The sequence below is a fragment of the Condylostylus longicornis genome, unplaced genomic scaffold, assembly GCF_029603195.1.
Source record: "Condylostylus longicornis isolate FDR11 unplaced genomic scaffold, ASM2960319v2 ptg000044l, whole genome shotgun sequence".
NCBI classification, from domain to species: domain Eukaryota; kingdom Metazoa; phylum Arthropoda; class Insecta; order Diptera; family Dolichopodidae; genus Condylostylus; species Condylostylus longicornis.
The window spans coordinates 1,608,099-1,633,223 of NW_026578013.1; the positions used below are offsets into that span (position 1 = coordinate 1,608,099).

A 25,125-nucleotide genomic window follows, 5' to 3' on the forward strand; every position below is an offset into this window, starting at 1 on the left:
AAGTTTTAATAATTATTAATAATAAATTACGCTAGAAAAGATTTTCTTAATTTTCTTTATTCGTTATTTTTATATTATTCGATTCTTATTTACTCCCTAGGAGCATCTAGTAAATATTTTCAAAAAAATATTATTTATAGGTAATTATTTAGTTTTAAAAATTAATTTTATAAATTGTACAATAGATTTTGTTATTTATTATTTTTCATTTATTAATTGCTTCTGGTTGCTCTGGGAGCAGTTTTTTGTAGCAACAAAAAATCTTGTACAAAATTTACTTATTTCTATAAGAATTCGGTTTATTTCTTTTGTTCTTTTTTTTTTTTGTATTGAGAGTTTAATTTTTTCCTTTATTATTTTAATGAATTACTGGTTTTGTTAAAACATATTAATTAATTTAAATTTAATTATAATAATTATAAGAAAATAGAAAAAAAAATTAATTTTAAAATTATTGTATAAAATCACAAAGGAATAATGTAAAATACAGGAAATAATTATCATTAAATTTTGAAATGAGATTGAGTTGCAGCGATTCTCAAATATTGTACGAAAATTAATTGAAAATTTAATATAAAAATTCAAATTCAATTAAGTTAAAATTGGTGCCATTGATTTCTTTCCATTCAATTGTGAAAAATCAATTTAACCATATAAATAGTTGAGAATCGCGACAACGCAGTAATTGTGCCATTTTGATATTTTCATTAAAATTTTCTTTTATTTTTCAAAAATTTAAAAAAATAAAAAATTTTTTTATACACAAAATAAAATCTTCACAAATTTCAGCTTTTAGAGCTGCATACAAAAATTTTGCAATATTTTGATTAATAATATTGTCCCCTAAAAGTATGCTATTTTGTATAATATCACGAAAACGACATTATTGACAATAATTATGAAAATTGTCAGTGAATTTATAAAAATGTAAGAAAATATTTTTAAATCGAAAATAGCTGCACATACATTAAAAACGTTTTATTAAAAATAGTGGCATTTGCACGCAAATAGTGGCTTGCGCACGCGAGTTAAATTAAGAGTTTTTAATTTTATTATAAAGAATTTGAAATGTCGCTCATTAACAAGTATACGCAAAATAAAGCCAGAACAGTTACTTAAACTAACTCCTTTAAAAATTAAATAGCTAGGTGTGATATCAAAATTTTTTCTGAAATTATTAAATTTTACTAAATTAAATGTGAGGAACGAAGTAATTATATTATAATAGTATAACTTTAGGGGACGGTTCATCAATCATTTGAATATTTTGAAATTTTTTTCGTTTCTAACATAATTCTTGAAAACTTCTTCGTTTCGTCTCAGCACAATTTAAATTTTTTTTTTTTTATAATTATACACAGTTAATTTTAAACTAAAATAATTAGTACATCATTCCTGGATGTACGGCACCACTACGTTGAAAGAATACATTCGGATTACTACTTAATGTCGGCTCCAATGTGGTATATAGGTTAGCTTCATCGGGACGTATGAATAAACCTGTAAATTTCATTAAAAAAAAAAGAAAAAGAGAGAAAAAAAAACGTATGAAAAGTGAAATTCATTCAGTCTAATTAAATTATTTTATTTAAAAAATAAATTGTGACATAAAAATTAAAAATTTTAAAGAAAAAAAAAAAACAAAAGAATAAAATAAAACTTGTGTTTTGTAGCAATGTGAAAAGTTATAGAAATTTTAGTACATTTTTTATTAATTAAAGTTTTCAATATTGTACTGCAAAAATTTTATGTGTAATTATTGTTTGTGTTCGTGTTTGAAAAACTTCTGTAAGTGTCATTTTATTTGTGAATTTTTTTTTTCAAATTCAGTTCTATTTTTTTAATTTATTATAATTAATTTATATTTATGTATGTGGTTTCATTTTAGTTAGTTAGTTACACAATTTGAGTATTAGTTTTTATAGTTTCCATCTATAAAAGTACAATTTAATTGGCAAATTTCCCTGAGTATAATTTTATTTAAAATTAGAGGATTTAAGTTATTTTCGATTGTTTTGCATACAATAAGGGAGCTTATGTGATTACCACAAATTTAACGAATCAAGTTTTTGGTGGAAACACCCATGGTAGAGAACCGTTAATAAACTATTTTTAGGCGATGTCGGTCTGTATGTCGACGCGTGTATCACAAAATTCAGCTTAATAGATTTTCATGAAATTTAATATATGAGTTTATTTTAGCTATGGTACGAATTGAATAATGTTTGGGATATGTCAGGGCTCGGAAGCTGGAAGTATTTGCGGGCCGGTTTTAAATATTTAATTATTTTGAAGAAAATTTCAAATAATGTAAGCTTATTATTTAAAAAAGTCTCCTATATACGTCATAGGTTATTCATGATTCATGAATTATAGAGGTTTTAAGTTCCTTAAAAATTTAATCACTATTAATTAACAAATTACCTGTAAAAGTCAATATATTATAAAATCTAATAATGTTATGTACAGTGCAATTGTGAGTTCATGTTAGTTACTTAATAAAATAATTTTGATGATAAAGTTTTCCCCGTGTCATATGTGTGTTCGTAATGTTTTTTTTTCTAATTCTTGTACAGTCTTTGTTTTCAGTATTTACAGAGTATTTTTTTAGTGTTTTTGTAAATAATTGTATAATACAAAATTAAAAATATTAAGAAAAAAATTAAAAATAAAAAAAATTATAAAAAAATACTTAAAAATTAAAAAAATAAAAATTTTCCAAATTTAATTAGGAAAACTTAAAAGCAGTCAGTGTTTTTTTTTTCTTGTTTTTATTAGGAATAAGGAAATTTATTAGGTTGATGCGAAATGAATTTTTATTATTTATATAATTATGTAACCAATATTATCTACAATATTAGAGTACAAATGATTTCACACAAATATACATAAAATACAAACCTTACCTGGATACCTCAGTGTTTGTGCTATTTGTGCTGGTGTTGAGGCTAATGAGCTTCCGATAGCTTTTAATGGCGGCGGTAATGGCGATAACGGTGGGGGTGGTGGTGGAGGTTGTGGATAAAAACAAAATGGATGTGTCACATGTGCTGGGAAATAATGATACATACGGGTATAACTTGGTGGTGCTGCTGCAACAAGTGCCACACGATCTGTTTATATTGTTTTTTTTTTTTTTTTTGATTGTGTTTAATATTTAAATGTTTGCATTTTAAAAATAATTTTAAATAATTTTATACAAAAAAAAAATATACAAATTTTTATGAAAAGTAATGAAGAATAGAGAAAATTTATAAAATAAGAAAAATAAAATTATTGTGAATGATTTTGAGTTTTTGTTTTGCAAATTGTTACAAATTAATTAATTATTGTGAATGACAAAAAAAAAATGAAAAAATTTTTGATTTGTGAATTTTTTATTTTTTGTGAACGAATGAATTTTTTAATAATATTATTTTTTGTACATTTTATACAAATGTTTTTTAATTTTATTCATAGATTATAGACAGGATTCCAGCAAAAAAAAATAAATTAAAATATAAAATTTATAGACAATTATTATTTAATTTTTATAATTTATTTCAATGGTGCATTAATGGTGCGTTAAAAGAATGATTGTGAATGATGATTGTGAATATTATATTTACATTATTTTATCCCATATTATGAATTAAAATGAGCCGAAAATTAAAAATGAATTGAAAAAAATTTAAAAATAATAAATATTAATTAATTTTTATGAAATAATACAAAATATATGAATAAAAAATAAAAGTATAAAAATTAAAATAATAAATAGCAAAATTAAATTAAAATGTTCACTTAATAAATAGAAAAAGTCAAAAGAAATAAAGGTCTAAGGAACCATAATTTAAATGGTAAGGTAAAAATTATAAGAAATTATGTGTAAAAATAGAATCGCGTATCAAAAATGAAGATTTTTATAAATTCTAGTAGAAATAGATATTATTTAGTTAGAAAAAGAATCGACTTTGAATTATAAATATTTGATTCTCTATAGTTTCGATAATAATTTTCTTTCCCGACTCAATAATTTTTATACTCGTACGAACATAATATGTTCGAAGGGTATACTAAATTTGCCTTTCCGTAACGCTAAGAAATAATGGCCTGAGATATAGACACAAGTATATGTTTTTGATCAGTGTCGAATTCTGAGTCGATTTAGCTTTGTCTGTCCGTCTGTCTGTTCGTGCGTGTCAACAATAACTCTAACTATAATACCCTATTTAAATTGGATTTATTATAAAACCTTATTTAAATTGGATATAATCATGGTACTGGTTCAGATAGCTGTTATACAATTTTAAAATTTATTTGACTATATCTCAAAAAATTATAAAAGCTATATTATTGAAATTTCGTTTGTATATCTTAGAAACAAATGTATTATGGCTGTTAGGTGTGATACAAATCATTAAAATTTTTTGACTCTTTGTGGCAGCTGGCATACAATTGCAATATCTTAGCAATTATTGAAATCACAGTACTGAAATTTTGCTTAAATTAATATGGTGTACGGCAATTTAAAATCATAGTATGTACAATTTAAAATCATAGTACGGCAATATAAAATCATAATCAACTATAGCATATTTACTTGCACATAGGTTAACAAATTCGTACGGGTGTTACAGAGTTGACATGAAACTAATTTTTTTCTCTGACATAAATTCTCGTTTTAAGTAAAATTTCTTAAACGTCAATCAAAATGAGTATTTATTAACTTTAATCAATATTATCGAACTCTTAATATTATTATTTAATTATAATATCTTATACCAAGATGAAAAATTAGGTGGTAAATTGAAAATTAAAACAGAGTGTTGTGCACTAAAATTCTAATTTGTTCAAATAATATTATAACACTAACTTCAACACATTATTCATGAGTACAATAAAATACAATACAAATGAATATATAGACCCTCACATAATTTATAATAGCCTCTGACCTAACTACTTAAATAAATATAATAAATGACCATTACTTAATATTTTTAAAATCATATTTTTCTGTATATAATTTATTTGACGTAATTACTCGCCCCATACACATATTAAATCTAAACTGAAATACTAAAAATGATTAATTACAAAATAAATGTATGAAATATTAAGTCATCAGAAATTTTTATTGCAAAAATTTTAATTACATAGATTTCATTTTAAATTTTATTATATAATTCTTAACGACTACATAAAAATTTAATTCGGAAATATATGTAATTAAAAATTATTAAATGGGTTATTCAATAAGATCTCATATGCATAACTTAAATTTTCATTCCTGTATAAAGAAAAATAAAGCTCACCACGTTTTCGTAATAGGTTCATAATAGTGAATTACTTTGTGAGAGAAAAGAATGTGGTTGGAGCGATTGACATGAAATCGAAGTAAGTTGTTCATATGTCGTAGAAATTATTCGGTATTGGGTGAATTCAATTTAGTGAGTTATTTCAAATCGTTCAATTCATCTTAGTGCACCACCCGTAATATATAAGTCTTTGAACATTAAAATATAATATTATCACTATTTTCAGTAGATTCATTCAAAAATTGTTTAAAATTTCCCATTCATTCCAATGCAAAGTATTTGAAATTATAAATATGTGTAACCCTATACATTATTTCTTGTGTTTCTTACTATAGCAAAATAAATTAAAGAAGGATCCTAATGTATACAAATGTTATTTATCTGAACTTTTTAACCATACTTAATTTTTAAGCCCAGTTTTAAATTTTAATAAAAGAGTGCAAAAAAACATAACAATTGACACTAAAGTTATTTCACCTTCATTAATTTTTTTTAATTTTACTTTCAATAGCGTGAGGTTTTCGTGTCTTTTTTTTCTTAATTTTTTTTTCTTGTTTTTTGTCACTTTACCTGAAATTCAACGAATGATTAACCCCAAATGGCTAAGACAAAGGTAAATTTATTTTGTTTTTGTTCTTCTTGCATTTTTATTACATTGTTTTCCTTTGTTTTTCTTTGTTTTCCTCTGATTTTTTTTTATTTTGCTTATGTTTTATAATTATTGTTAATTTTTAGTGTGTCAATTTTTATGGTTTATTTAAAAATTTCCCATTCTTAATAAATTATAAGACAATCTAACATGGCTATGGTGTAAAATTCTTTAAAAAACAAAAATAGAATAATAAATCACACTATAAAAACCGTAGCAATAAAATTGAATGAGAAAACATAAATGATTAAATTAGAGTTTCTTTTGTGCTTGAAATAACCAAAGGCTAATAAAAATTTTTCAAGATTTAAATTTTTGTTAAAGATGCTAAAATTTTAACCAATAATTAAATAAATAAAAATATTTTGATTTGGGTAGATTTAATCAACACTGATGTGAGGTTAGTTCTGTTGTCTACGTGCGCTTAATATTTTGGTCAATCTGTAAATCGCATCTGTGTGGATTTTTGAGTGAGCTAATTTGACAGTTGTTGGATAGTCTAATAGCTTGGTATAATAGTGTATGACATCAATATAATATAGTAAATATTTCAAAAATACTATAAAGGGTTTTGTTTTAAAAGCAGATGCCGTGACGCTTTATAAAAATTCCAGAGCATCTCGAGAACTTTTCAGTAATATGGCGCAGAACCATATTATGTAAAAGTTTTCAGAGCCTCAAATTGGCACCTTTTTCGGGACATTGTAAAACAGTTTTCAAAAAATTGATTCCAAATAAAAAAATCTGTAAATAAAATATAAAAAATTTTCAAGATATTTTTCGCGGTATGATTATATTTTTTGACGTTTTTAAAGCCCTTATGGACCTTTTATGGCTAATAGCGCTTATTCAGTAAGTTGATTTTTTTATAATCATAAAACTCATATGACTCCTTTCGTACTCAAATCAGCAGCTCAGTAATAAACGGATGGATGGACCGTTGAAAAACGTCGTTAAAATTTTGATTCTGAGCAATATTTTATGAGGTCACAAATATTGCTTCCTTGTATTATTCAAGTTCTTAAAAATTAGTGTATGTATACCACGTTTATGGTAGCGCACATAATAATTATTTAATTTTGTTTCACAATTCTTCCAGATTTCCCAAACACTTCTAAACGAATTTCAAAAATTTGTTTCATTTCATTCTTGACATTTTTTTAAATTTTAAAATTCCTAAATCTTGATCGTAAAATTAAAAGATCGAAAAATTTAGCAGATTAAATAAACGAACCTGTCATATTTAGAATTTATAACAAAACATTTAATTGTCATTATATATAATTATAAAAGGTTCTAAAACCTTTTAAATATGAGTATGGGAAGGCGGATAATATTTTCACTTTAAATATTATGTATAAAATTTACATACTAATGGCGATTTTAAAACCATATTTTTGTTTGTGCCAAAAAAAGGTAATAAATTTAATTAATAGTTTCAAAGAATTGAAATGTTAAAAATTTTAATGGAAGGTTCGATTTCATTTCAATATGGGGAATCATTATTATTTTGATCTGAGTGAGAATTTGCTGTTCATAAATAATTGGTGTGCTTATTCTTGATTCGATTAAATGGAGTATTCGTAACTTAAAATAAAATTACTTATATACACAGAGTGTCCGAGACTGAATGGTATTCCAAAAGCAGATTGATAGAATGACTTCAGACGAACAAAAAACTCAAGTTTAAAGTTAATGAAACACCTCTTCTAACTGCATATTAATATACAAATATTGAAGTACAAAGTCAAATCTTTATGGTATTCATTATTCTTCTTGTATGAAGAAGAACACTGTATTCTGACCTTTATTTCGATATAACACAAGAAAATTTTAATTTTGTTATTACTTACAAGAGCGTTTTTTTTATTAATAGAGCAAAATCAAAGTAATTATAGCAAAACTATTCAAAATTAATTAAAATCCTATTTATACAAACTTTTTTACTTCATATTCTTAATAATACTCTAAATAATATGAGAATACCATTGAGTACCGGACACTCTGCATATACTCGAACCGATACGAAATTAAAAATTCGAAAAATTTGGTAAATAAAGTTGGTTAACATTTTTTTTTGGAAATGTTAAGGAATTTTAGCTTTAAGTAATATTTTAATTCTTCAAATCCGTAAATTTGAAATATGGTGTTTCTAAGCTTACCAAAAATACTATGTTAATGCTGTTTGCTTGTATATCAAAGAAAACATAACAATAAAAATTTCATATGAATGCGATTCTACTCATTATAAGTGTGCAAATCAAAGCTAAAAGCTCAATATCAGAAATATTTTCGTCCTCAACTAATGCAGACTTATATCATGAAATCGATACCTAAAAAATTTTAAAATCGACACGTACAAAAGTCATTGTACCTGGACAAATAAAACTGCAAATTTCATTCATTTCGATTATGTGTTTTTGGTTTTTGTGTCTTTGTCATTTGCAATATTTTGATAAATCTTCATCCTTTTTAGCTACACAACATCAAGCGGTGATAAAGGATATTATTTTGGCATTGATTTTAAAATTTTGTTTTCCGATATCAAATTTCATTTTGTTAATTAAAATTTTTTTTTTTCTCTTTTGCTTTTTTTTGTTTTAATCCTATAATTTATGTTTTTCGATCCCTTATTCATTTGAATTTTGTGGCGTGATTATTATTTATTGAATTTTCGGTTTTTTGTGTGTGTATGTTTGTTGGTTCTGGACATTTCTGTTTTCTTTGGTTAAAATTTCAAGTTCCCAGATAATTATAGTTATCAAATATATTCCATATTTTTGTTAATTTTTTTTTTATTTTCTAAATTGATTTAAATTATATGGTGACTTTGAAATGTTTAGATTATGTGCATAGGAATTTGATTGATTGATCTAAGAATATTGCAATAAAATTGCGAAAGTGTTTTTCTAAATTGGTTTTTGGTGTGCGTAGATTTTATTTATTTTTTGATTCATAAAATTATAGAAGTTCTAAACTTATTAATAAGTTGATTGGAAATGATCAACTGATTAAAAATTATTATCTTATTGAGTTTTAAATTTAAATGATCGTGGTAACAAGGCGAGGGCACTGACTGTATGATTATTAGATTCTTAGACTTTTGAATAGACTTTAGATGTTAAGATTATATTTTAATATAAAACGTATAGATTTTAAAGTACACTAACTCCTCGCTTTGCGACGATAATTGGTTCCCAAAAAATGCGTCGCAATTTGAGAAAACTTTTTGTATGGAATTGCACTTTTATATTAAAGATATGTTCCAGTTCTAAATTTATTTTAAAATTTATAAAAAATTAACTGAATTATTAATATTAACATAAAAACTTAACATAACTACTTCTCTAATTTAAACAAAAACTTCATTCAATAAAAATAAAACGTATAACAACTCGAAAGATTTTTGAAATTAAAAAAGGAATTTCATTAAAATCAAAAAACTAGTAGGAATTCAAAGAACAAAAAATTCATTTAAATTCGAAAAAGTTCAATATTGCTAGAATCTAGAACTTTTAATGTTAAGTGTAAATAAAGAATTAGAATCTAGGTTATTTTGTATTGGATGATATTGTTGCATGTTTCAACGTAAATCTAGTCGAGCTTAAGGAATAACCAACTTTTCTTTAAATTATGTATTTAAAGAAAAGTTGGTTATTCCTTAAGCTCGAATTTTTAATACAAAGAATTTTTTATAAATAATTTTTGTTTCTGTTATTTTATTAGTAAAATTTTTATAAAAAATTAAATAAAATTAAAATCTATGGCAATGAGGTAAAACTCTTCCCAACAAGCCTTAATAAGAAATCGATTTATTTCTATAAGTACTCGATTTTGTCAACATTAGAATTCTAAAATCGAGTAAAATTTGTTTGAACTCTGATTTTTTTTAACGCTTACATAAATTGAAATGAGAGAAGTGCTCTACAAAAATTCGATCAAATTTATTATTTTTTAAAAGCATGGATATTACAATTTCGATAATGTGATTAATAAATCTTGTTAACAGATATTCTGAATCATTCCGAATAATAAGTTAGATAAGCTTGATAAACAAAATTAATATTTTATATTCTACGAATTTGTATTCAAACCTTCAAATTCACTTGAACATGACTTAAAATCACATGATTCTGAATTTCAAAACAATAATTTTGACATAGCAAATTTTGACATAGCTATTACTTGAAAAAGATTGTTTATAAATATTTTTGATATTTAATTAAAAATTTTGCATATATTTAGGGGTAGCGCATAGAAACCCATTTCGCGACGAATTCTTCTGTATTGCCCTTATTAACATTTCATATTTTTGTAAATTTTAATTATATATTTAAATTAATTTTAACAATTTGATAATAAATTATCCTTAATTCTAATGAATAAAAAAAATTCATTGCTTTTAACGAAAAGAGTTGATCTTGAAATCTTAAAATATTTTATATCGAAATTTAATCAGTGTAATCCAAAATTTCTCCGAAGTGTGGCGTGTCTTTCGCATTGGTAGCAATTATCACATAATTTCTTAAATTAATAATTATTAAGTGAACGCAGAGAAAAATTTCTACTAAAAAAAATTATAAAAAAAAATTACCTAAAAAAATTGTTTTGGTGTTTTTTAAATTTTCTTGTTTTTTCATTTTTGAATAAATTGCTCATCTTTTTATATGTAAATTAGCGATAATTACGTTCGTACAATATTTTTTTCTCATTTTCTATATTTAAAAGTTTTTATTCTCACAAAATTTTTATTTAATATAATTAACTTTAATGACATTTCATATTAAAAATGTTAAAACGAAATTATAATTAAAAATGAATAAAAAAAAACTGAGAGAAAAAAAATTTTATTTTTTTGTTTGTTTTGTTTTTTTTTTAGTGCACATTAATATTTTGGTGTATGCGAATCGCATTGAAGACGTCTTTTAAAAATTTACGAAAAAAATTTTTTTTTTTTAAACTTTCACACTATTTTTTTTTTTCATTTCTTTCAAGTTTTTATACTTTTTTTGTTTAATTTTATCGAAAGCATAATATTCTACAGTTTCTTACTTTTTTTTTATCTTAATGTATAGCGGAACACAATCTTAATTTACTAAAAAGCGTATATGTAAAAGCGTAATTATGCGCATATAAGAGAGATAAATTTTGCATAAAATATAAAGCAGTTAACCTATAAAAAAAAATAAAACAACATAGAAAAAAATTGATGTGGTCAGCACATGACCGTTCGCAAGGTGGATTGTGTATTATAGAGAAAATGTTATACAAGATTATAAAAATATTTAAACACTTCTTTCAAAATTTAAGAATGCCAACTAGTTTTTAGTTGACATACCCAGAAAAATGTAATTTTGGACCTTCGTAGAGGTTCAATTTATGCCACCTGAATTTATGGAACTTTTGTTAGTTAGTTTCGGTAGTAAACAGAATTCAAATATCAAAGTTCAAGAAATTTCGTCAACTAGTTCATTAGATATGGTAAAAAACGTATAATTGTGGTAAACTACCAGATCCAGAGGTCTAATATAATCCAAAATATGATCAATCCTGGACATAGAAAAGGAAAACTCGGTTATAAGTTTTCATGAAAATTCAATTTAATCGAAATCGAGTCACAAACCAATTGACTCATTAGACTGAGAGACCAAAAGACAGACAGAAATAACTTTAAAACATAAATTATTTACGCTGCCTTACCACGGAGAAATACATATATCTTCGATGAAAATTCGACATGCGAAATTTGGTGCCATTACCATAATTTCTCTTATTGTATACAATGCGCCCGGAGAAAAAGAGTTCATATAAAAAGTATCGAGTGACTTTTGCAGTTTTAAACACTGTATAATAAACAAATACTCATACATGCACAAGCGAACATATGTAGATAAATATGTGCAGTTAGTTCAAGTAATTTAGTTTTATTTTTATTTTTTTTGCATTTTATCTTTATCGGAGTATGCTAAGTAAAGTAAAAGCAAAATCGTGATGTCAGAATTGAGAGTTTTTTTTTTCTATTTTTTCTTATTTTCAATTCGCTTAAATTTTTATTTTTCTTTTCTCATATTATTAATAAAGAGAGCTGTCATAATATGAACCAATATTGAAGAAGTTACTCATTTTGTGCATAAATGCATTTTAACTGACCTTAAAATTATTATTAACATTATTATAATTATTACTTTATAGTATAAATGAGTAAAAAATAACAGGGTTTTTATTTATTTATTTGTTTTTAAAACTGACTTTGTTTATATCGTATTTATTGAGTACAGAGAAAAGTGGCAATGACCTTAATGTTTTAAATGTGAAATATATATAAATATCTTGAATATGTTAAAATTTAAGAGAAAAAATGTTATTTTTTAATTAGAAATGACATTATTTTGATTTGATTTATGAAAAAATAGACAAATGCCAAAGAAAATGTAGAATCATTGAATTTTTTTTTAAATTGTGGTGATCTCAATAAATTAGGTAACAGGTCATAGATTTTTATATTGAAGTATTTTTACAGATTAACGTTGTTCGAAATAACGTTAAGGTCCTAATGGAATTTCAAAGTTAATATAGCAGTTTTGGTCTATGAGCATGGCAATCTCTATACTACTTGCGAAGCAAAATAGAACTCAGCCGTCGCAATAAATTATAACGAAACTAAATCGATAATATAAATTTTATTTTATCATGCTAAAATTAAAATATGCCCCTATAAAATGTGAGAATATTACTTCCATGTCGTTTTAATGAACGTGTGATGTAAAAACATTCGTACACCCTATATATTTATGAGAATACTTACATACAAATAAGACTATTAATATTGCTATAAAAATTACTATAAATATTTTTAGATTAATTACTATAAAAATTTTTATAGTAATTAATTATTAATTACCATAAAAATTCATTGAAATTGTCAAAAATTTCATAAAATTCATAAAAAATATTTTCATAATTTATGGCAATAATTCCATTTACACATTAAAAACGTAAATTCGCCTAAAAATATGCAAACTATTTATTTATAATTATCTCAATTCAAACATTTTATTTTACGTAATTTTTTTCAAATCAATTTCTGCTCAAATAGAATTAAAACACAAAGAGATAGCATTTTTTTATAGGAATAGCATGTATCCACATAAATGCAAAAGGTCATATTAATTTACATGACCAATAAATGATTGATTGATAGATTATATACGAGTATAAGTATGTGTACCAATTGTATCATGTTTTTTTTTCAACAATAACCTAAAATCATCGTAAGTTCAAATATCTTACAAAGCAATTTCAATAAAAAAAATCAAATCAAGAATATGGGATTTGACTCCATAGAGTCCCAATACAAATCTATAGATTTTTTTTTTACATGGACATACATATAATTGCTTATGTATACAATATATGCTGTGTATGCAAAATATATACTGTAAATTTTACATATAGATTAGAATTAACAAGAAGTTTAATTGTTTATCTCATTTTTAGAATCATTTTCACATGAATGTACCATTTCAGTTTCCTTTAGATTTTATTTTTTCTCGAAAAAAAAGCAGAAAAACAAAAATGGAAAAAAAGTGACAGATCAAAACAAATTTAAGCGGGCTCTTGGTTGTACAAAAAGCTAATAATAAAAATTTTCATTTCTTTTTTTCATGCAAATCTTCAAAATTGTTAAATTCGCTCTTTTTTTTTCCTCCTAATTTTAAGTTCAATACCATATCAGTATCGCAAAATTCGCAACCTGACTATTCTTTATTACAATATATTCCAATTTTTTTTTGTTTTTGTTCTGATTTCTATCAATTTTGAGATTTTTTTATTTTTTTATGGTATTTTTTTCGTAGGGTATTAAAAAATTGATATTCCGATTACAATGCTAACACAAAAACTAAACAATTACCCAAAACCCGATACCAGGAAATTTATAGTATTTTAGAACAGCGAAAGCTTTTCTTCTGCATAGCTGCCATCAGAATGCCGGTCATGTTCAAATTTCTAGTTTGTTCGCAGCATGTGCTGGAGTATGCTAATACATACTTTATTGTTTCAGGTAAAGAAAATTTTTTTTATAAAGACATAAAGCAATTTGTTCCAATGTATTACATACAATGCAGATGAAAATTTTGTTTGGGAAGAAGGTAAATATCGGGTCTCGGCAACTTCGTAAAATTGATTAGTTGAGCTTATCTGGTTATGGCATCAATAACTTTTAACATTTTTATTTTTAAAATTAATTCATGGAGTGCTGGTAAAGTAAAAATACACTCTTTGCGAATGAAATATGTGAGAGCTATTTTGCTAAAGTGTGCGTAAGCAATTTTTCTAAAGATCTACAATATAAAAATTAGAGTTATGATAAATATTTTGTTACTATACCCTGTTCGCTCAGAAAAGAAATTGTTCGCAGTCTCCATCTAGATTATATCTGTGTGTTATAAGTGAAAGCAAAAACAAACTCGACCGAATTTTACTAGAAAACCTCACAAACTATAAAAATTTTGCACACAATTCGCAACATGAGCTTTGCAGTTTCTTCATCCTCCAACCAATGGTATACGTTATTTAAATAACCCTGTATATCAATAAATTTTAATGCTACTCTTAGTTTAAATATCTTAAAATTGTCCTGACCAATTATAAATTTTTATATTCAACCATGTTGTCTGAAGAAGAATTTTTTGTTGATTTCAATGTATGATATATGTTCGGCGTTTGAAAATTTTCCAGAAAGTCAAAGTCAAAAGTCCAAATCGTCCATCCAAGATCAATTTTTGTGGTTTTTTTTCCCCTTTTTTTTGTTGTTTTTTATTTTTTATTATTTTGATTTTTATTATATAAAAGTTGAAATTGGCCGTGTCGTTGTTGTCGTCGACGTCGTCGTTCTTTATTGTCGTGAGTTTTAAACTAATTTAATATTTTTTTTTTCTTACATACATTTGCACATAAAACTTGCATATATGTAAAGTGATCTTTAAATGAATTCTAATATGTATGTTGTCTTGTGTGTATGTAAGTATATAATTGAAAGAAGATGCTAGTATGTATTCAAAATCTTTGCTAATGCATCAGTAAAATGAAGCCGGTGAAAAAAACAAAAAAAAAATTGATTTTTTTTTGTCTATCGTTCGTGGGTTTTTTTCTTCTTCTCTTTTTTTTTGTAATTCTATGTAGTTTCGAAGATGGAGAAGAGCAACATGAGAACATCATGTTAGTTTGTTACATGATATCTGCCAATAAAAATTGATCTTTTGATCCCTTGAAGCAGATTATTTCGCAAATTTTTCCGCAAAAAAAAAACTTTTGTTTTCTTATGATATTTTTTAAATTCCTTATTCTGGGCTGCTTACTTTTATTACCATTTTATACTCAGTAATTCTTTTTAAATTTTTTTATTATTGTTATTGCAACTAGGTACTTATTTTCTTTTTTAACTCTCAAATTTGTAAGTTTATAGTATTTAAGTTTTGCTTTCGCTTAAATTAATCTAATGTGCCAATACTTGCTTTGCGTGTCTGTTTGTGTGTGTGTTTGAGTTTGTTATATTTTTAATGAAATTATAACTATAAATAGTTGTTACGATTAATAGCTTAAAAGAGTATAAGGTTTCAAAAATCCAGGAACTAACTGAATCATTTAAGACTAAATAGAAATGAAAAATGAAATTTTAATGAACGAAATATGAGAAAGAAAAAGGAAAAGAAGAAGAAGCAAAGAAGTTAAAAGGAAGGGAATTCGAAATTGGCATATCTATTGGAATGACAATAAAATGGAAATCTTATCAAATCTTTTGATGATCAGGCGGCTTTATTATTTTTTAAACAAAAATTTTTAGAAAAGAAATCAGCAAACAACATCGTTTCCATTTACATTGTAACAATGACTTGACGGTGAATCATTATTAATAGTGAATCATAAATAAGGAGGATTTCAAATTTTTTACTTAATCAGAAAATTTTGTGCTTTACCTAATAAATTTACAAATTTAAAATGAAAAGCGTGCTAGACTAGTCCTCTTTAAATCTTAATATACTTTCAATATACAAATGATTGAATTGTATGCCATTTTTATTTGAATTTGTACTTCAAGCCTATAACCAAAAAAAATAGCCACATTTCACGCTTCAGTTAAATTAAAATTGCCGAAATGAAAATAATTTTTGATAAGAGTAAGGTATTGGCGCAGGACGAACTTAAATCTAATCTCGTAATCTCTTTTTCAAGTATAAAGACAGTAAAGGCGCAAGATGCTTAAATTTATGATTTTATCAGAATTGAAATTCAAATTTTACGAATTTCAAGAGGCGATACCTTGAGAGGGGGTAGAGATGGAAAAAAATTTTCTTCTAACGAAATAAACTATTTGTTAATGTCTAAAAGCTCCTAAAATTTCAAGCTTCTGCAGGCTAGGGTATAGGAGAAAAACGACATCAAAAATTTGGAAAAAAAGGACTTTAGATAACGGTAAATTTGAGCAGCCATTTTGTTTTTCTAAGGTTTAACTATAGTATACCGCGCTACGGAAAGCCAGCCGCTGCCTTTCTGCGTTTGCAAAATTTCAAAAATGCTTATGGTTTCATTGCAACAAATAGTTAAAATGGGCCATTTTTGTGGCTTTGGGGGGGTATAACTTCTAGAGGGGGGGAGATAGGTAAAAATTTTGTTCTACGAAAATAAGTTTCTAGTAAAGATCTATGCACGTATTAAATTTCAGCTTTCTATCTTTAAGAATGTAGAAGTTTTGTAAACAGACACACGGACAGATGGACGGACGGACAGAGTGAAACTAATAAGCACTTTTTTTCAAAAAATTTTTGGAAAAGTGCTAAAAACATTTTATTTGTGTTGTGTTCTTCTCAATTGAAAAATTTTAATTTTATAAATTATTTTTATTCCCATGGATCCATATTTTTGATTTTAAATTGGATTTACCCCAAAAATTATCAAATTATCTCTTAATATATAAAAAAAAATTTTATTTAAAAATTTACTGTTTAAAAAGTGGAATTGTGTTTAAAAGTACTAAAATTTTTAATTTTTGAAAAAAATCTAACGACGTTACCTCCATTTAATCATTAAATTAAATACTCAATTAAATTTCCTATAGCTTAATAAAATTGCCACATTCATTCCAAACATTCATAATTCCATAAAAAACATTCCATAAAAACTTGTTTAACATTCAAAATATTGGTAGAAAAGGAACAAGTTGGCACAATAATATTATCAATTAGATACTTTTTTGTGAACAGCGTATAACCTAAACTTAATTTTCTATTTTATTATTTAAATTTTTATTTCTGTTAACCTGTTACCTATATGTTATACACAGGCGGAGGAGCGCATGACCTGTGATTTATAAAAAAGCTTTCAAAAGTACACCATCTATCTTGTCTCTCCGCATCTATGTAGTTTCTAATTTCTTTTTTTGATCGAAAATAAACAAAGCTATCGAAACTAGGACTTCGTATAGCAGACCTGGCCACCCTCTCCGCAAAAACATTGCCACTTATGTTGCAATGACCTGGTATCCATACTAATCTAATTCTTTTACTATAAGATAAAATAATTTTACGAATTGCCCGAGTGATTGCATTAAGAACAGAAAGACTATCTCAAAATAGTTTTACTTACTCGTGATTAACCCATTACAATATAAAAGTGCCTCGTACAAGGCAACGATTCCAGCATTATAAATGCCAACATTTCATGCCATATTCTTTTTACTAACAATATTTGTTCATCAACTACTGCATAAACTACCACCTCCGTAATTTTAGGAGCGTCTCTGTATGATACTTTAATTAATTTCAGTAAGACCAAAATGTTTCAAATTATTGCATACATTAAGGATGAAAAAAAAAAATGTTGGGAAACTACATGACAATGTTGAAAAGCGCCAGTTAAGTAAGTGAATTAAGATAAATAATTATTATATTTTTTGATGGCACGTCATTTACTGTTGCAATTTCATAAATGTAAGGTACCAAATATACAAATTTTACAAATTTCGAATGGTGACAACTTTGAAAGGAGCCTTTAATGAAATAAATGAAAAGATATGAAAGCACATGTTTTTTGCATAGCTAAAGCCCTCACTCTTACATTTTCACTTACTGATTTAGAACAAAGTGTGTAACTAACACATTATGTACTCTTCTGTCTTTTTCCAAAATTATAGAAAATTTAATCACCATTCACACAAACCATCCAAAAATCTTAATATTTCGAAAAGTTCAATTTATTGCAAAGCCTTTCCTAACTCAACCCGTTTACATTTGAGTTTAAATCAACAAACACATGAAAAAAAGTAAAAGTATCTTAAAAAATCTCCAAAATTGTTTTCTTCAACAACCACGGTTTCTGTTTCTCTACTAACATATTACGAGCCAAAAAATTTATGATCCAAATGAATTAATTACCGGCAAAATAATGAAATAATCGATTATTTCAAAAACCCTCCAGAAAATCATTTATTACTGAATGGCTTTGTCCAAAAATTAGTGAAAGTTTTTTCTTTTAATAATTTGTTTTTTTATTTAAATCTCATTAATTTCTTAATTTCTAAAGTAAATGATCTGTAATAGTCTTTATATCAGCAATTAATATAGTGATTTTTATTTCTCTTTCATTACACATCTACTCGTATACATGCGGTTCATAATTTGTTAATGTATTAAAAAATTGAAAGTATTTATGCATAACTAAGTATTGGCGTGTATGTGACGACGAACCTCCATATAATATCAAATAATTTAAAAAGCTTTCAAAGTAAAAATAATTTACGTAATAGCCCTTATCACATAAATTTGTTTTTATTCAATAAAAATTACAATTTTTGTCCATTAATCACAATTTAGCATTTTAATATGAGCGCACAATAACTGAGTTTACATCTACCTGTGTTTGGCTGTCTTGTGCATTTAACTAAATGGATGGTTATGTAGACACTTAAAAATAAGCATTTATGAGCATAGAAATGTAAGATGTACAAAGAGATTTTGCTCAGTTTTAAAATAAAGGCTTGTCTAAATAAATTTTACAAGCTTAAATTTATTCATATAAAAAATTTTAGAAACTATGTAGGTCTACTTTTGCTCAATTTTAATAAAATTCAAATTTTGAAGTTATTTAATAATGAAGTATTTTAGTAAAAGTTATCATAGGTTTGCAGCTATTCAAAAATAATGTTTAAGAGATGCCTGTTACTGCTTAACATTAAATATATGCGTTCGCGCTAATGTACGGTTCACAATATTAGTACAATTTTGAATTGATTCATTGTATGCTTTTGTATAATAGTTATAAACATAATTGTATCAATATAACAATTGTTGTAAATTTTGCATTATAAATATTTTTATTTAAATAGGGTCTATGTACGGCATAATAGAATTTTGTTGTATTAATTTTGCTATGCTGATGATATTTAAGCAATGTACTAATAAATTATCAAAAATGCATATTTCACATAAATATACACATGTACAATAATACATTTGCAGACAGACACAGAATATGCATACAACATGTACAAACCTCTCAGTAAATAATCTCTCTCTAAAAAAGTTAATAGTTGAACTTTAACGCAACAAAGAATTCAACTTAAATATGAGTTATATGATCATTGAAATTGACAAGAGTTTAATTAATTTTGAAAACTACAGCAACACTTTCAAAAATTCTAATCATTATCTACATTTGAATAAAAAGGAATAAAAAAATCTAATTTAATGAATTAAAAATTTAAATGAACTCTAAAGTTTATGGGATTTGAAATACGATCAAAATTAAATTGATATTATCGATTCAAAATTGGTTTTATCGTAAATTACATTTGAAAACAATATGTTTAGCAGCCACAATATTATTAAACTTATAAAATTATAAAAGAAAAAACGATCATTATATTATTCATAAGATCGTAAGTTTGAAAGGTATTATAAATTTTGTTTTCAGTTTGTTACGCTCAGAAATAGACGTCTGAATTAATAGAAATTTAAATAATTATTCCAAATTCACTAAATTTTTACATATGGTCTTTAACGATAAAATCCAGAACATCATTTAATGTTGATGGAGTCGGACCAAAAAATTGTTTCGCTAATTCAAAATTTTAATTTGATAGCCTAAACACTTTTTGGAATGTGTTTAGGCTATCAAATTAAAATTTTGCACATATGAATACAACATTATTTTTTGGTGAAAAGTACTATAGATTACAAGAGTCCTTAAGGTAGCCTATATCTTGAAAACTATTGAGGATATGTGATATCACATATACATACAAACATATTAATAATCAATAAACATTAATTAATTATCATTAATCATAGAATTATTGGTACGGGTATTGTCACGGTTCGTTTATTGGTACGGGTATCGCAGAGTTGATACGGTCAACAATACCTATTCTCGTTTTTGTTGTTCTAATTTTGGTATTGAATACGATATTTACAATTAAAATAACATAAAACGCAAAATTGAAAAACTAGGAAATCAAATCGAAAATCAAAAAAATTAACAAAAAACACCAAAGGTAGAAAAAAAAAATTTTTTTTTAGTCAATTTAAGAAAAAAAGAAATTTCAAAACCAAATCGAATCTCGCAAGTTGGTTTTCTGCTTTTTTTTCCAACATTGGTACACACATTTTTTTTTTATTTCTTGCTATTTCTAAGGTAGAAAATTCAATTAGCTTGTCATAGTCATCAACCTATTAAAATTATTTTTGGTCAAGCAGCAATAAAAGAAAAAGAAAAAATTAGTTCTGACCCTGACCTTTTGTTGATTTTCATTGATAATGATGATCTTAATGATGAAATAGTTTTTTGTTGGTGGTGTAGGTCTTTTATACTTTGCGCTCCAAAGAGCCTCTAATGCTTATTATTATGAAGTTCAGTGTTGATTTTAAGAATTTTTGGGTTCATACTTTTTTTTTGGTGAATTTTATGTTTTGTGTTCGGTTTGAAGTTTAAAACTTTGACTTTTTAATTAATTAAAATTTAAAGTATTCGAAGAATTTTTTGTTTTTATATTTTCAAATTCTCTTAAATTAAATGATCTTTAAAATGTGTTATCTGTCAAAGAAAAAAATTAAATTAAAATGATTTGAGCTTTTCTTGTGTCTTCTCTGCCTATTTTAATTTGTACTTAATGATTTTTAGTAATTAAATAAAAAAAAAGGGAAATATACTTTTGAGTGTTCTTGAATTAATTGAATTTGTAGTCGGTAAAATTTTGTGTGTTTCTGTTTTTAAGCAGATTGATAGATGTAGATAACAGTTTTGATGATAACAAGAAAAAAGGGAACTGAAATAAATTTGTATATGTGATTATTTACACATTAAATTTTTGGAATTTACAAAAAAACCCACAAAAAACCATGATTTTGTAAAAAAAACACAAAAAGTTTTCAATATCTGATCATTTGGATAACAAGTTGATTTCCTCAATTTTATTATAAAAAAAAACAATATTTGCTTTACCAATATATGAATGAGCTTTTAAAATTATGCGTCAATTGATTTCTTGACAGATTAGTGTAAATATCATAAACAGAATGACCACCAATGGCGAATAATCGTAACGTAACGAATTCCTGAACACGTGTATATAACAAAGTGTTTTGGCCGATGCTGAACAACAAGCAACAAATGTTCCGAAAATTTGGTATTTACGATATTTACTTTTAATGCTATTGCCATAGTTTAAAGTGTACTCCTAAAATTTACTACTCCCAAATGTTTACATGCTCTTAAAATTTATTAAAAACCCCTAATCTCATTTGTGACCGTTTTTGGTGTACAATGAACATTGACTGTAGACAATCAAATCTTTTAAAAAAAAATATTTAAAATAAAGAGAAAATTTCCTTTTATTCAAAGAAGACATTTGTGCTAAAATTTATTTCGCGCACAACACACTCACTTTTCTGAAGCACAAAGTAAAGCATCTTTTTCAAATTACAGAAAATTTTTTGCTTTTTTTTCAATGTTTTTACGAAAAACCCGAAGAGAAAGATGTCAATTTATTTTGTAAAAACGTTTTTATTAAATTTTTGTTGAGAACCTTCTAGCTTAAAGAAGTATTTTGTTTTTGCAATAGTTCTACTTTTGCATCAATTAATTCCACTGCATCCAGAGAAATTTTATGAATTGCTCAATTTTCTTTGGTAGATTTAAGATGGTTATAATTGACTATAATAACAAATAAACGGGAATTTCTTAAATATATCTTCTTTTGCAAGAGCTTTTAGTTTTTTTCTAGAAGATACAAAAAATTAAAATCAGACCTAAATTTTAGACTAATAACTAACAAATTTATTAAGTGAGCTATTCCAATCAAATAATATTTTTCTATTATGCAGTTGACAACATCTGATTAACTCTCTACGGTTCTGTTATATAACATGATAACTACATTTAGCCTAATATTCAATTTACGATATTACGTACAAATTTGCAAAAGTCTAATTTACAAAATATTGGAATTTAATCGGAGATGTTACTTAATAAATTATTTTTGTATTAAAATATTATCTATTAAACAAAATAAAGCAATTAAAATACAAAAGTTACAACAATTAAAGAGAAATTTCTTTCTCCATCGTTCAATACTGATTGTAAATTGTAGATTTTTGTAAATTTATAAGGGGAACCAAGTGGGGCAGGAGTGTCCGCTAGACCACCGCAGCCATTTGCGACTTATTGTAGGCTCTCCACGCCCCTACCTATCATGTCCACGCTTCAAGTATGAGGACGCTGATATCCCCAAGGGAATGGGACAGCAGTTCCCGAACGTTTAAGAAACCCTGTCAAAAACAATTACAACGCCAGACAGCCAGTACCGGGCAGTCACAAAGGATGAAATCCTGATACAAAAAGCTTTTTCATATTATTATAATTTAAAAACTTGTCAAATTTACATCATATTGTTAAGATCCAGTTTACAATTAAAATTATATAAGGAATTCATATTTTAATTTATGTATGAAATTTTATTGTCTGTTATATGAGAAAAAAAGTAACCGAAATATTTTTATTTGCGTCTTTAAATGTTAAAGTACAATAATTATTCGCTTGTCAAACCTATAAACTGTAGACGCAATAGCAATCACAATTAAAAATTTATTTCTGTCTTTTTAAAAATATGAAAATTAATTAATCATTGTTATGAATAATTTCTTGCAATATTAATAAAAAAACACAAATTTACATAATCTAATTGGTCTATTTTTCCATTTAAAAAAAAAAATTTAAATTTTTCTATCCCAATTTCATCATTCATTTCATTATTTCCATTTGTTTTTATTTTTTTCGTAAATGACTGAATTTCACCCGCTTTATTAAAATTTCAAATCATTCATTTTCTACTTTGATATTGTTTTTGACGGAAAATTTATAATTTGGATTTTCTTATTTATAAAACACAATAAAAAATGAACGATTTTTAATTACACAATAATAATTAATGTGAAATTTATGTTTTTTAATTCCCTAGGGCTAATGAATTATTTTTGAATGAAATACAGAAAAAAAAAAAATTGATATTAATTAATTTATTAAAAGTATACTCATAACATTTTATCAAATTTCACTCCATGACATTTTCCCTCTCGTTTTACATTTGCAACAATAATTGTATGCAATGAACCCATTGGTATTTCTCTTTGCATTCTTACAATTAAAAAATTTATTATTCACTTCACTCGTTCATTACTGTTGAAAAACTAGAGTAATTTTTTTTTTTTACATGCAAGGAAAATTTCTCTTTTTTTTCTATTCTCTCAAAAATATTTTAATAAAGCTGTACTGTAATGTAAACCATAAATATTGTCTGTATTATTACGTGTACATTGTGTAATATGGTGTGTAAATGTTGATAGTATGATGTTAAAAAATTAATGAAGGTGAAAAATAAAAGTATTCTCGTGTCTATATGCTTAAATAAAATTTTAATTTTTTTTTTCGTAAAATAAAAAAGGAAAACAATAATTTCAGGAGCATTTCAATAATGGAATGTTGATTACTCACGTTATGCAAACCATATTAGGTAGGTATGTATATTTATATTGTAGGTAGTTTTAATCTACATGAACAAAATTTTTTGCTATGAAATTTATTAGCTGCATAAAAATAGAGTTATTATTAATGTGAGGAAGTCAAGTAGTTGCACTTTTAAAAGAGTGACGAATCAAAGAAGAATTGCAGTAAGCGATAAGGGTAAGAAAGTGGTTTTTCATCTGAAATTAGAACACATTGGGTAACAGTTATGAAATATGTACGGAAGAGAAATATATGGTGGAATTAAATTATTTAATAGTAAGGCTATTTATTCACCACAGTATCAAAATCCTATTAAGTTCTTCATTCGTACATAAAAATTGTTGACAATTTAATGAAGTGTCATGCATTATTTCGGGCATTTTTTTCAAACTTACTTTACCAAATCAATAATGTACAAAATTGCAGTAATTTTGCATTCAAAAGTTTTCTGACCAAAACCATACTGCTTTAACTCTTTATATTTTACAGCACATTTTCCAAATTCATTTGTTTTTTAAATTAAATATAAAATAAAATATAAAATGAAAATCAATCATTGAATTAAAAATGTGAACCTTAAAAACTATATAAACTGCGCATAGAATATGTTCAGAAGCTATCGGAGAAATTATCAAGGTCAATTTATCTATCATAATTTTCATATTCATGTTTAGTGTTAATTTAAAAAATCAGACCAATTAGAAAGAGAAAAAAATTTTTCTATTCAATTGGTTCAATTAGCTATAAAAAATGAAAATTGCTAAAAATCTAGCTGCATTAGATTTAAACTCGTTCTCTTTAACAATGTAAAATAAAATATAAAGTAAACAAAAATGAAATTGATCCAATTCTCAATATTGTACTCAATGTTTTTGCACTTTTTTCTATATAAATTTTGTATATTGCACGTAAACACATTGCTGCAAACCAAAAGAAAATTTTGTTTGTAATTCTGTTTCACACTGTTAATTATTACACTGACATTAAATTTTTGTACGATTTATTAAATTTTTTAAAATTATACTTTAAAAATAAGATTTTCTTTTCTTTTTTTGCTCTTTTTGATTTATTGAAAAGATTGCATAACTTTTGGGGTTTTCTGTTATTAAACTTGTAGAAATG

The 25,125-nt window shown here is 25.2% G+C and overlaps 1 protein-coding gene across 1 annotated transcript in view; it reads right to left on the minus strand.

Moving 5' to 3' along the window:
* Nucleotides 1–1,244: 1,244 nt before the first annotated feature.
* LOC129610380 (uncharacterized) overlaps nt 1,245–25,125 on the minus strand; it is a 71,566-nt gene continuing 47,685 nt past the window's right edge. The window contains exons 4-5 of the mRNA XM_055522947.1: nt 2,907–3,113; nt 1,245–1,500 (exon numbers count right to left, since the gene is read on the minus strand). Of these exons, the coding sequence (XP_055378922.1) occupies nt 1,382–1,500; nt 2,907–3,113 (326 nt within the window). The 3' untranslated portion in view covers nt 1,245–1,381. The remainder of the gene's footprint in view (nt 1,501–2,906; nt 3,114–25,125) is intronic.